Raw genomic sequence first — 13,308 nt, 5'->3', positions numbered from 1 at the left:
TGGATAAGTGCTTGGAAGTTAACCATCATTGTCTTTTCATGCTATTAGTCTGTGGTTTCCCTCAAGGTGCCAGGACAAGCTCTGCACAAACAGATATGCAGCGTCTGCCTTGCCAAGCTTATAATCTGATTTTAGAAGAGCCATAGTGTCACAGATAAGATATGGGAACAGAGGGCACAACAAAAAATATAAAAGTATGTTTTTGTGGGAACTGAATGCACTGTTGGGTGATGCCCATTTAAATAAATGATATCCACGAGTCCCAACAGACACAATCCGATGCTGGCTGGCTGACTGACTTGTTGGCATTGAAGCAGAACTGTGGCTTGAGACGGAGTCCGAAAAGAGATGGTGATGACCAATCAATTCAGCTAAGGAGTTGCCTGCAAAGTGGGGTGGGCACAGAAAAAGGCACAGGGAAGAGTGAGAGACTCTTGAATGGATGAACAAGGCTGACATCCTTTGCAGAGGAAGTGGCAAGTCTGACACTGTATAAGCCAACAGGGCAGAGGGACAGTGTTATGAAGGACCTTGGTGCATGAGGATGATGAAAGCCAGGGAAGGGAAACAGAAGGAGTAATGTAGGCAAGGCAATAAACCACCATATGATGAATGGCTAGGAAGGTTGAGAGAGGGCATGATTTAGACCAGTGGGAGCTGACCCTTTTTGGCAGGTGTGCCACAAACTGGCCCCACCTTCTCCAAATGTCATTCTGATTTCCTTCCCCTCCCCAGTTAGCTGCTCTGCTTTGGGCTCCCTGCTCTATCAGCCACTGCACTGCCTGCCCCCTCCCTGGTCTGCTGTGTGCCACAAGCAGAAGCTACCCCTGGCCACTTGTGCTACAGGTTGCCCATCCCCGATTTAGACAAGAGGAGATTACAATAGCCAAGATACAGAATAAGGACTTAGACTAGAATTTTAACATCATGGACAGAAAACAAGGTCATAATTTGTATTATAGAGGAAAAAAAGAGAATGGTTTGGCTACAGACTGGACACTGACGTAAGGAAATGAGGAGGAGTTAGAGGCTGTCTCCTTGTTATGGATTCAAAAAGCAGAAAACACAGTAGTGCTCCTTAGCCCTCTTTCAGTCATAGTACAGGATTAGGGGTGGGTATTATATAGAGGCTGGTCTCTGGAACAACATGCATCTCAAATGTCACAAGGTCATCCAAGGACGGTTTGTTTTCCGTATCAAGAAGTCAGAGACATTGAAGTGGTTCTATCAAGACCTAGCTTTTATTACTTGGATTTTTACTCTCTAGTTACAAAGCAGGTCACTATACTATAGCACATCTGACTTGTGCAATTTGTGTGCAGGTGAGAAGTAAATTTCCAGTTTGAAAATAGTTTTATGCATTTTGGGAGCAACTGAGCTGGTAACTCCCCAGATCTATGTGTTATTCCCTGCCCTCCTCCAAATGAATGTAATGCTAGTGAAGCACATCAGGTTTACCGAGCTGGATATTCAAGCTCTACATTTGTAGGGTGACCATATGGTCCAGATTGGCAGGGACAGTCCGGGAGGCTGGTGCTGGCTGGCTGGGGCAGGGAGGCAGAGTGGCAGGAGCTGTGAAATAGGAAGCCCCAGCAGACAGCTAAATTTCCCATTGACATAGACTGTTACTTCACAGGTGATTGCTAACACCTGTGAAGTAAAGAATAATGGATTATTAACAAGCCATTTCCGCCCTGCAGCCTGCAGAGGGGGGCAGTGTCCCAAATTTCACACTGTCCCATGTGGTCACCTTATCCATTAAAAGAACCAGTATAAAAAGGCATTAAAAGGTCAAGGTGCCCCCTTCTCTGATGCCAAGTGTGACCGTCTGGGAGGCAGATGCCTCTCTCAGAAGTTGGCATGGGCACAAAGTACAGATGAGGGGGAGATGAATCTGTGCACGTCTTGTAGAAAACAGTGCAGATAAGGAAAGAGAGGGTACAAAAGCGACTTTTTTTTTTTTTTTTTTTGGTAATGAAAGTAACTCCAGGGAGCCAACCTTTAACAAAGATCAAGATAAGGACCCAAATGACCCTCTGAATGCCTGGCATTTGTACACTTGCTTGCACCGCAACGTCAGGTGCTTTTAAAAGCGCCCGGCACTGCGGTGCATGCAGTTGTGTAAGGGGCAAAATGCACATCAGTGCTGAGAAAGTGGCGGCAGCGCGCTTCTGAACTAAAACACATTGAAGGTGTTTTAGTTCAAAAGCACACCGCTGCCATTTTCTGCATGTTGACATGCATTTTGCCGCTTATACAACTGCACGTGGCACAGCAGTGAGCATCAGCTCACACGCGGAGCAGACTTGATTAATCGAGTCTGCTCCGACCTACTGGATCTCCGGCGCATCGCGAGTCAAAAAGGTATGTGTATAAATGCCCAGGATATTCCGACTACAACACAGCAAGTCATCCAGCAGAGGGAGCGTGTCAGCCAGCCATCCCTCCAGAAGCGTGCTGTGACCAAGGAGGCTGGCAGAGTAAAGAGTAAAACAACAATGCAAAGCCACGATCTTTTTTTTTTAACTGCCAGTAAAAAAGGCAGAAATCTGAGCTTTCCAAATGTTAGTGGGAAAGCTGGTAAAAATGCCCAGCCGAATTCAACCCACATGCAGGAATTGTATAGTAAAATTAGCAGCCTCCCATCACCAGCCCGCACTCCACATCTGGGCCTAGAATTAGTCAAGCTGATTTCACATTTTACTATTAGCCAAGAAAATTAGCGGCCTGTTCTGTGCAAGTACAACATAAACCAAACTGTTCAGCCAAAAATTACACAGGGACAGCTGGACAAAACCTGAAACTAGCTATCATTATTGCTGTTGGGTAAATATGGAGGGGGTCCAGAAGGGTCAGAAAAGCAGGTCTGTATATAATGGAGCTATGGAAACTTACTGTCAAGTGTTGGCTGTGTTCGAACACCACTGTGCCCATTCTGCGAACAAAGGAAAAATGAATTAGTCAACCCCCTTGTGGAGGTGATATTAGATACTCAACGTTCGAGCATTTAGCAAGCTTTGTCACTAAGTCTCCTATTTCCTTGCCATTTGAAATGAATGTAAACAAGTCACTAGTGTTCCTCGAACTTCACTATCCAAGAAAGGGGTCTTAGGTGGGAAGTCTGCAGGGATGCATATACAGAACTGCTCAAACTATGTCCATGTGAAGGAGGCCAAGGGGTAAAATATACATGATACAAACCTCAGGCTCCTGGGAACGATGATGGAAAAAACCCAAAAAAACCCAAGGCCGTAGAAATTAGCAACACAAGAGAACTACTACTGCCATACTACTGCAGCTATCCAAATCATGCAGATCAATGGAAAGACTAAAACACTGCACTGGAAGATAAGGTTGGAGAAGAAAGCAGTTGCTTGGATCATTCTGGAGTACAAAATTGGGTGTTTGCATTTAATCCTCGTGACCAGAGAGGAGCTGGTTCAGAAGACAAGTGTGGCTGGGCCACTAACAGAGGTCAGAGAATAATTAAGCTTAAAATCCTTCCCAGAAGGCACACCAAGCTATATAAAGGCAGTGTTACTGTACTTTAAGAAATGGCCTTGTGATCTTTAATATGTAAATGTGCAAATTCTACTTAGTCTTTTATTCTTCTATTTTATCAAACCTTTACACCATGGTACTGCCCGAAAGCCACAGCCAATTTGATCTCCACTGAGCACACCATGTACAAACGTAATACATGGAGGTTTTTACCCTTAAGTTACACTGACAAGGTACTGCACTCGCTGCGTAACGTGAATTTATGTTTTTTTTAAAAACGACTCGCGTTTCAGGATGAGTGTTTCACAACCCACAGTCAGAATGGTAGCTAGCGCAATTTGAGATATCAAAATATGTACCCCAGACTAATGGCCAGACCCTGTTCAAGATCCCCGGCATCTGAAACCTACTCACCGTGGCTGCGACAGGGGTTGTTTCTGATGGAGCCATGGAACTTTGGTATGCTATCCTGCTATGCACAGCTGTCTGGTCATAGGAGGAAGTTGTTACTGGGCTAGTGCTCTGAGATGAGCAGGTCAGACTGGAAGAGGTGATGGCAGAGGTTGTATAGGTGGACTCCTGTACTGTATTGGATATTGGCAAAGAGGTATTCAAAGGATCACTGAAAAAAAAAAGTAAAAATCATTTAGCATTTTGGTAAATGTCACCTGAAACACCTTCCCCAAAATACCAGCTGCCACACAGTAATCTAGAACTGAATACCTGGTTGCTCAGCTAGAAGTTGCTTACGCTAGATAACCCGAACGAGACGGAGAATCTATCATTTTGCCTAGGTCCGCATTAATCGGTTTCCGTTTCCAAGCCAGCATCTGCACTGAGCAACAGGGGGCATTTCTCCCACCCAAGACCAGAGTTGAGGCATCAGCACTTAACTACATTTTGTCATCCCATATTTCATTCTACTTCCTCATAAAGGGACTATCAATTATCTTTATATTCCTGCTTTCTGAATCAGCCTGGGTCTAGAGAGGCCATTTCCATGGTGAGAAGACTGTTAACCTGAGCCCCCTGAAAACTGCAACAGCATTCCAGCCCAATAAACGAACAGAAGACACAGTCGAAAGTAGCTTTCTGTTTTCCAAAATTAAAAGCATTAAAAAAGCATTGTAAGATTTTGGGTGGAAACAGTCTCTACATACTGGTATCAGAGACCAACTTAATAGGACCACAGGTCAGACCAAGAGCTTTAAGCAATACATTTAAATACAGGGCTGCAAACATGACAATTTAAAACCAGATTAAAATTTGTTTCTCTAAAAAATTCTGATTTTTTAACATTTCACTCTCTCCAGCACCACTGCAGACCTATAGGACTGGTGTGGATTCCATAGGAAGGGTGCTAGGTTAAAAACCACTTTTTGAAAGCTAAATTTCCTTGCCTGCAATACAAACTTCTAAGACAGTTCACACCGAAATACTAGTAGGTAGTTTATTTTTCATAATGTTGGATACTGAAACTAGACATTTCTCCAGTTTTGTTTATAATCTCTTCCTAATGCATGTCTCTTGGGCTTCGGTGCATCAGCAGAATGCTTCAGTGTTTGGTCTGCAAAAATTACAAGGGTGATTTTAAAAACAAAAACCCTGTTTGGGACTTTTAGAAACATTTAAAATCAGCGGAAGTTTTGTAAATGTTTATTTTTGCTATCCAGCTCTGGATAAACTTTAAAGGACAATTTATATTGAAACAAAACCCCGAAAGAACATTCAGGGAGTCAAATATACATGGCTGGTATGTTTGTATTGACTCTATTACTGGTTACTTTAATAAAAATAAGTACTTCTGCCTCCTTCAGAGCCTGGCTTCCTTTTTGATCCTCCAGTGACATCGGATTTATATGTATGAGGGTATATTGCCATTCTATGTTGGATTGAGAATGAGCGCACGCCGTCTGTGCAGAGCTAAGCCCTCAAACAATTTGGGAAATTAGCATTTTAAGTTTATCAGCTTAAAGCAACAGTAGAAGAGCTCCTAAAAGGAACATTTACATTCATTTTATCACTGCTCCAAACCATTTCTGGAAGGAAGACCCTAATTCACATCTAGACCTTCTCATTTTAGCTACCAATCTCTTTCATACCATTGCATTGTGCTTCCTAAGACAGATACATGTAGTGTCCATTGACAGAAGACACCTTTACCCTCACATGCCTTTTCTTTCACAAGATCGGCCTTGCAGAGAAGGCACAAGGACACACAAGCAGAACGCATACGTACTTTACAGGTTTGGAGTACAAGCTACTGGTGGGCGCCTGGCTGGTATTTTCATTGCTTGGAGCCGATCCAAATTCTGGGAGTGCAGGCTCTGACCCAAACTCCAGGGCTCCAAACTGAACATTTAACCCTGTCACATCAGCTGATCCAGGCATTTCCACTGCAGAGGCAGGAATCTGGAAAAAAACAATACACAACTGCTACATCTTCATGGAAGAAGACAGTCACCAGAACCACTTCTTTCTCCAAAACTAGCAATGCACTGAAAACAAAGGATCTAACCTGATTACAAGCACAGGCCTTGCCTTACTTTCACCTATCTAGAAGTCCTCCAGCTCAGCTCTTCTTTTGTTGGTCCTATATTTCTTTTGGGGGCTTGAAAGATTAGGCCATAATGTCTTGTGTCTACTAAAAGGTTATTGCATTCTCAGAATTCACTTCACCATGCCCAAAATTAGTCCAGAAAACTCAGAAGTGGTTGGATTTCCTCACAGAGCAATCCGATATGTGCTTGGAAAAATACATCACTGTCTTCTGGACTATAAGCTACACAGTTCTCAGTTGTTATGAGCAAAAACACATGACAACTATTATAAAATCATCTTGTCCCAATCACCTATGTATCCCAAAACAGATTTCCTATGCACTGGTCTCTGCTGTGTTACCCACCTTAGAAGCGGGGGGTATCCTCCGTTTCGGTGGTTTGATCTGTTTCTGCTGCGTCTGATGGGCTGACACTGCCTGGTTATCCACAGACATGCTGGGGAGCTGCAGAATTTTGCTAACAGCGGTAGAGCCGTCTACTGGCGATGGCTCTCGGAGCTTTACCTGGGAGGAAAAGGACTCCAACCCAGGAGGAGGAACAGGGACTGATTGCGTCTGCTGTTGCTGTCGCTGGCTCAGCTGGCTCAGAACTGGGGACGGTTCAGGCTGGGATTTAAAGTCTAGCCGACAATTTTTTGGGGGGGGAAAAAAAAAAAAAACACATCAAAAGTTAAAACGTCAAACCCCACAGTCTAGGCTTTGGGGCTTTTTCTCTATAGTTAAAGAATCAGTTTTATTCCCACCTTTCAAGGCGATTGTTTTACACCACATATAGACTCTGCCATACAACACTGCATTAGTTTGCATGAGCTTCAGAGCCTGAGCATTACCTTTGCAATCGTAAAGGCTGGCAACTTCATTTGTTCTTCAAATAAAAACAGATTCTAAGGCAGCATTTTTCTGAAGTAGAGGATTATTCAGCTATCTACATGGCCATGCAGCTACATTATACAGAAGACCTTACACTACTGGAAAGCTTTTGTATTATTCTATTCAGACTTTACACATCTCTGTAGCATAAGAAGCTTGCTGCAAATGGCACAAAAATATCTAAAAGTGCAATTCTAAGCAAAAAAAACAACTCACGTTTTTCTTGGCAATTCTTGTCTGAGAAATTACCACAATCTAGAGACAATATAAATTAGGCTTTCTGGCTTCCTGATTCTTAGAAGGGGAAATTGCCAAATGCATAAATAGGAGCCAGCTGAAAGCCAGTGGAAGCTGGGTGCCTACCTGCCCTTCATAAATTTCCCCTCAACATTTCAGTGGATAGAAGAGACTTACAAGCAATGGCTCAAACATCTAATCCACAACGCAGCAGATCTGCAGAACGCTGCTGGTCACACTGTGCCCATTTCTCCTTTCAGCTGCCGAAGTGCATTAGAAGGCAGCTGAAAATACATTCAAATACTTTCCTAATGTTATTTTACATGAATAATTGTAGTTCCTACCACACTGGCTGCTTTCACATTGACAAGATGATAACCAGTCAGAGCACCACTGGAAGTGACCACATATAGGCAGGCCTTTATTTCTCTTTACTAATCCTACTCAACTGTGCAATTGTGAATGAAAGGGATTGTGAACTACCTCCTTCTACACAGGAGGGTTAGGTATCCATGAGGACACATTTCTCAGACTGAGATGCACATTACACAAAAGAACTGGAGAACCCATCATAAGAAAATATCATTAACATAGCCTGGGACTGAATACGATGTTGCATGTATGTAAGCTCCTCAAGAGGCAGAAGTACAGACAAAATGGGAAAAACCGTCTTTCTTAGGAATACAAAAGAACTTTACATTAACGGTCCATTTACAAATAGATTTTAAAAAGTTACTGATTAATAGTTTTTAACAAATGGCTGGTCAATCATTACAGATGAGAGCAACAGGCTTCTTATAACTTTCTTCAACACCTTCCAAGAGTGTACTTAAACATCTACAAAAACACAGCTTACATAACCACTATTTATCATCTTTTATAAATAGAACCTTAGCATAAATGTGTGACCAAATGTATTATTCACCTTTAAGAAGCTAATTTCAAGAGTGAAGTCATTTCTCAATATTAAAACAAAAAAAAATCTTACATGCATTTCATACTGGAGTCAAAGGTTCACAGACAGAAAAACCAACAAAGCAACCAATCAACCCATGTGCAAACACTTACCAAACTGACTGAGGACAGAAGATTGGGTGATAGGGGGCTTTAGATCCCAGGATGATGTGGTGGTAGTGGTGGTGGTGGTGGTGGTAGTGGAGCTGCTGCTATTTTGCTGAGAGGTAAACTGACCCAAACCTGGAGATTTCAATTGGTCCAAGATCTGAGATCCAGTGGAGTTTGCCAATTTAGATGATGCAAGTTCTCCAAATGCAGAACAGAGAACTGAAGACTAGGAGAGGAACACACACACAACAATATTACTACTACTACTACAGCACCTGTTGATCCTTCCGGATCATGATCTACGTGTGAGAGATCACCCTTTGATGCATATGTCTAGGCAGGAGTATGGAGGAGTGGAGTCTGCCCAGACTTTCCATCCCCATTTCCGCCATTGAGACCAAATCTAAAAGTCAGACTGAGTCCAGACATTTGGTGTCTCCATGGCTGTAGTTTTATAAGCACCCAGGAATTGAACCCAGGGCTCCTGTGTGGCAGAGAAGGATTATACCACTGAACCACAGGGGCTACTACTACCACAACAAAAGCCAGGTATTTCAGGAACATAGCTCCAAGATAAATGCTTGCTAGCAGCTGACTCCTGACAATTTAATATTTTAGCCCAAGGCATTAAATAGGGAAAAACAAAACTTAACACTAGCAGCAGACCCAATGCTGCTGTCTCTCTGTTATAGCTCCATCCTCTATTAATGGAAACAGGTTAAATGTACCAAGCTAAAAATGATGCTATACACATAATTTAGTTTATGTAGTTCCTTAGCATATCATAAAGGTAAAATTTGCCAGGGATTTTTACTTTTTTACTTTTTGTTTGGAAAAAAAAAATACTTTTTGTTTGAAAACACATTCAAGCATCTAATCTCTGAACCTAACAAAGAGCAGTTTCATTAGCCCAGAAAAAGCAGAAATAGTTGGATTTCCACACAGCAGTCAGAGATGTGCTTGAAAAATACAACATGGCTGTTTCCAGGCTGGGAATTCTACAGTTCAAAAACAAGGTGTCTCATTTTAATCAACATGTACCAAACATCATTGCTCTACTCCCAGGAATCAATACAAAGCCATTCACTTAGCCTGACAAGTAACAGGCTAGCACACCAAAAAAGGTACTTAAGTGTCATCTGATATAGAGTGGATGAAGAGACATTTAGTTCATGTCCCTTTGTCTTCTCACACTTCAAAACCATTTGCAATTGCGATTTTGCCAATACCAAAATACCCTATGAAAGAACAAGGAACCATAGCTGGAGAAGTTGGTTAGTTTACTGCTTAAGATTTACTGTCTTAAAAAAAGCCCAGCAGCAGCAATGGTCGACTCTTACCAGACTCGGAGCTGTATAGGAGTTTACAGCACTGGAACTTGCAGTTCCTGATGCCATCTGGGTGTTATGTTGGGAATTCGTGAAGACTAAGGCTTGGCCAAAAGTCTGCTGTTGGGGAGACTCAAAGGAGTTGCCTTCTGTTTCTTGGCCGGAAGTCACAGGCTTCTGAAGCAATGTTACCAGATCGATGCTACAAGGGGGAAAAAAGGAGTTAAGATGGTATAAATTACTGAAGACTGAAGCGACTGAAAAATGAGAAAAAGAATCAAACAGTTGGGATCTGTGAGAGCCGCTGTGCTAGTAACCTTTGTGAACCCTGTCTCTGCCATACATCACTTCTCAAAGAGATGGCATGCAGGCCCGTTTAAACAGAAAGTCCTGTTAGCTGCCTGCTTTTACCGCTTCAAAATTTAAAGAAAACACCTATTTCAGTTCTGTCCTTTCAAAACAGAAACATAGTGCAGGCTAAGTATTGTTTCTCTGAGCATGTCTAAACCAACTATCACTATAGAAGCCAAGCACCTTTTGGCGTCTGTGGCAAGCTAATGGAGTCCCTACATGACTTGAGTAATTGAAGTAAGTGGTAAGAGCTGTCATTTCCTTACTTGAGTGGATCCTGTCACTCACTGCTTCGCATTTCTGCAACAACATCCTCAACCTGAAGACTGCGCAGCTTTTTACAGAACACTAATGAGTAACGGTTTCATCCTGGTTAAGATGGGTATACTACCCCCATTTTATACAGGGGAAGTCAAAAACGTAGCAACAAAGTCACTAGACTGTGGGGATTTTACAGCAAAAGCAGCAATGCAACCCAGGGGCTGAAACTGCTTCAGGGTAAATCGCCAGTGAGGACGTGGAACATCTCTGGGACAGACAGACAAGGGGTTACACCTATGGGGAGAAGGAAACAAAAACAAAAAAAAGGAGTGGACAGACAACGTAAACCCCTAGACCAGGGTTATAATCCTTACTCCAATGGAGGATTACTATTTAAAGAATGACAGTAAAAATCTACCAGTTTAAGTTATATCAGTTGGTGTCCATCCTGGGACAGCCATTTGCTAAAGGCACACAGATTACTACTTGTTTCCCCCACTGCTGAGCAGTAAGGTGCAACAACACGCTTACTGCATGAGCACTTCTAGAATAGTCACGTGACCATCCAATCCCAATCCCAGGCTACTGTAATCTACATGAGCATAAAAAACTTGAAATTACACCAAAGTATGTGTTTGCCTGTGTACACCCTTAGTATAGCATCTTGTGTGCTCTAGTACAGTTGACAGAGCCCAATATAGAAGCAAATGTATTAAAACATTCTGATTAAAGTTTATCCAAAACACACTGGACTGGTTTTGGCTGGAGCAGTGCTGAAGGTAGTAAAACTGAATATTTTATTGTGGTAGGGAAGCGGCTCTCAACCTTGTTAGACTCAAGGCACACACTGGAAAATATGAGTTCTTGGCTTTCACTTGTTTCTTGAATACGGAAAAAAAATAAGAGAAATTCTTCTATTGCAAAGAACTCAGGAAGACCACAAACAGGTCAATGTTTTTGACACCAAGGATTCCTATGTGAAACCTCTGGGTTGTGATTCATGTGTAGGCGTTTGCACACTTAATATTGTGCAGTACCCCACAGCACCTTTAGAAAGGATCTCAAGGCACCCTGGTTAAGAATCACTGCAGTAAGGTTATACGAGGACATTTTAAAAGACAACAATCACATGTGGGTACAAGCTACCAAGAGTTCTTCCAGCAACAAAGAGCAGAACTGAATTTAGGGTACTTGAGCATGACTCGAGGGCCACTTCATGGTTTGTGGAGCTGTTCGCATCAGAACAGTGAGCTATACATGTGCTTTCAAGCAGTAAAAGTAGAAAAGTAAGAACTGTAAAAACATTATTGGATCACAAGAGTTAACATAGAACTGCTGTTCTGTTTTACCCAGCATTTGTTTTAAAACATGGCAGAAGTGGGTGTTCCCCTTACTTTGCGCGGGGGGATTATGTCTATAACCAACTCTTTCGGAATAGTGAAAAAGAGCATTTGAGAGACTTTACCTCTGCCCAGGAGCGACATGGTTTTCAGCTGGAACAGAAGAAGCAGTGAAAACCTTGGTTTCAGAAAGCTAAGGAGAAAAGAAAAGTGGAATTTAAACATGGATCTATATTTTTACATGCAGCAAGAATCATAATAAAGGATTCAACCGTTGTTACAGGGGTGTAGGTTGTAGCTGTGTTGGTCTAAGGACACAGGCAGACAAGGTTCCTTGGGTGAATTTGATATCTTTTATTAGACCAACCCAAATAGTTGGAAAGTAGTTATTAAGCAAGCTTTCGGGTTCAAAAACCCTTCGTCAGGCTAAGGAAGTTTCAGCAGTTGACTCCTCAATCTACATTTTCACTGACTACCTGTCTTGTATGCATACCAGCCCAGCCGCTGGCTTCTTTACTTTTCATTCCATCCAGGAAGAGCACACACCGACTGCTGAAACTTCCTTAGCCTGACGAAGGGTTTTTGAACCCGAAAGCTTGCTTAATAACTATTCTCCAACTATTTGGGATGGTCTAATAAAAGATATCAAATTCACCCAAGGAACCTTGTCTGCCAACCACTGTTACACATTTAAGCATCAGTAATGTTAAATCAACAGCACAGTAACATACTGCATATATTTAAAAGTGCTAAAAGACAGATAAGCTTCAGTTAGGTGTCATCTACAATTCTGTACCAAATAAAATACTCTCTTTACTCGATTTTAAGACTATGTCACCCCCCACAACAGAATTAAGTATAAGGCAGTGGTAGGGACGGGGACAGGGGCAAGGCAGGTGGCTGCTGTGGCTACCTGGGGGCAGGGCCATAGCCACAGCTGCTGCCTGCCTCTCCTCCCCTGCACCCTCTGCTTCCCTGTCAGGCTTTCTTCCCACCCCCTTATCCTTGCTCTGTGCCAGGGAAGGGAGAAGCAGAGGAAGAAGGGGAAGCAGGGGGGCAAGCTGCTTGACCTCCCCATACTACCAGTCCCCCACTGTCTGACCCTCCTACCATGCAGGGGAGGGGATGAATTAAAGATGACCCCCAATAATTAGATTCTATACATGAACAATTTATAAATTTGTTATAATGTTCCATGTATAGAATCAAACCATTGGGGAGGGAGTCATCTTTAATTCAGGACTGTCTTAGATTTGAGTAAATCTGGTAAATTGCTATAAGGTCTAAGGTACACACAGAATTTTATTCCAGAATTTTTTTTTATTGAAATATTTATACCGTTAGAGACCAAAATGTAAATACAGCTAAACTGATACAAAGCCGTATATATGCACACTTTAGTTTATTCCTATAAATATCATAAGCAAAAGGGGGGGGGGGCTATATCCCAGAATAGCAAAGCAATATAGTTTGTATTTAGACAAGCCTTAAGGCAATGTAGATAAACAGTCGCAGCTTCCTAGTATGACTGCAGATATATAAATACCTATGAGTGTATAGCTGCTAGATCAATACAAGCCAGATTTCAACTGATACAGTGTCTGTCCCACAGAGCTGCACAGCTTTTAGTTTACCCGTATAAAAAAAAAGTCATTCCTTTAGACTAATCTGTGTATTTAGATGAAGCCTAGTGGAAACTAACTTACTCAAACAGTTCACAGGGATTTCACTAGAATTTGAAATTCCAGCCCCTGTCCTTGCAAAGGTTCGCTCGTACTCAGTGTTAAACACTGTG

General features: G+C 42.3%; 1 protein-coding gene and 1 non-coding gene across 2 annotated transcripts in view; both read right to left on the bottom strand.

Annotated features, from left to right (window-relative positions):
• UBAP2 (ubiquitin associated protein 2) overlaps nt 1-13,308 on the bottom strand; it is a 97,051-nt gene that overhangs the window by 43,899 nt on the left and 39,844 nt on the right. Inside the window, exons 9-15 of the mRNA XM_006034838.3 lie at nt 11,639-11,706; nt 9,574-9,763; nt 8,237-8,459; nt 6,407-6,681; nt 5,741-5,913; nt 3,916-4,123; nt 2,896-2,935 (exon numbers count right to left, since the gene is read on the bottom strand). Of these exons, the coding sequence (XP_006034900.1) occupies nt 2,896-2,935; nt 3,916-4,123; nt 5,741-5,913; nt 6,407-6,681; nt 8,237-8,459; nt 9,574-9,763; nt 11,639-11,706 (1,177 nt within the window). The remainder of the gene's footprint in view (nt 1-2,895; nt 2,936-3,915; nt 4,124-5,740; nt 5,914-6,406; nt 6,682-8,236; nt 8,460-9,573; nt 9,764-11,638; nt 11,707-13,308) is intronic.
• LOC112552122 lies at nt 6,195-6,277 on the bottom strand. The gene has a single exon (XR_003096480.1). It is a non-coding gene; the product is annotated as a small nucleolar RNA SNORD121A (small nucleolar RNA).

The sequence above is a fragment of the Alligator sinensis genome, unplaced genomic scaffold (assembly GCF_000455745.1).
Source record: "Alligator sinensis unplaced genomic scaffold, ASM45574v1 scaffold132_1, whole genome shotgun sequence".
NCBI classification, from domain to species: Eukaryota; Metazoa; Chordata; order Crocodylia; family Alligatoridae; genus Alligator; species Alligator sinensis.
This window is presented reverse-complemented; position numbering and strand designations above follow the sequence as displayed.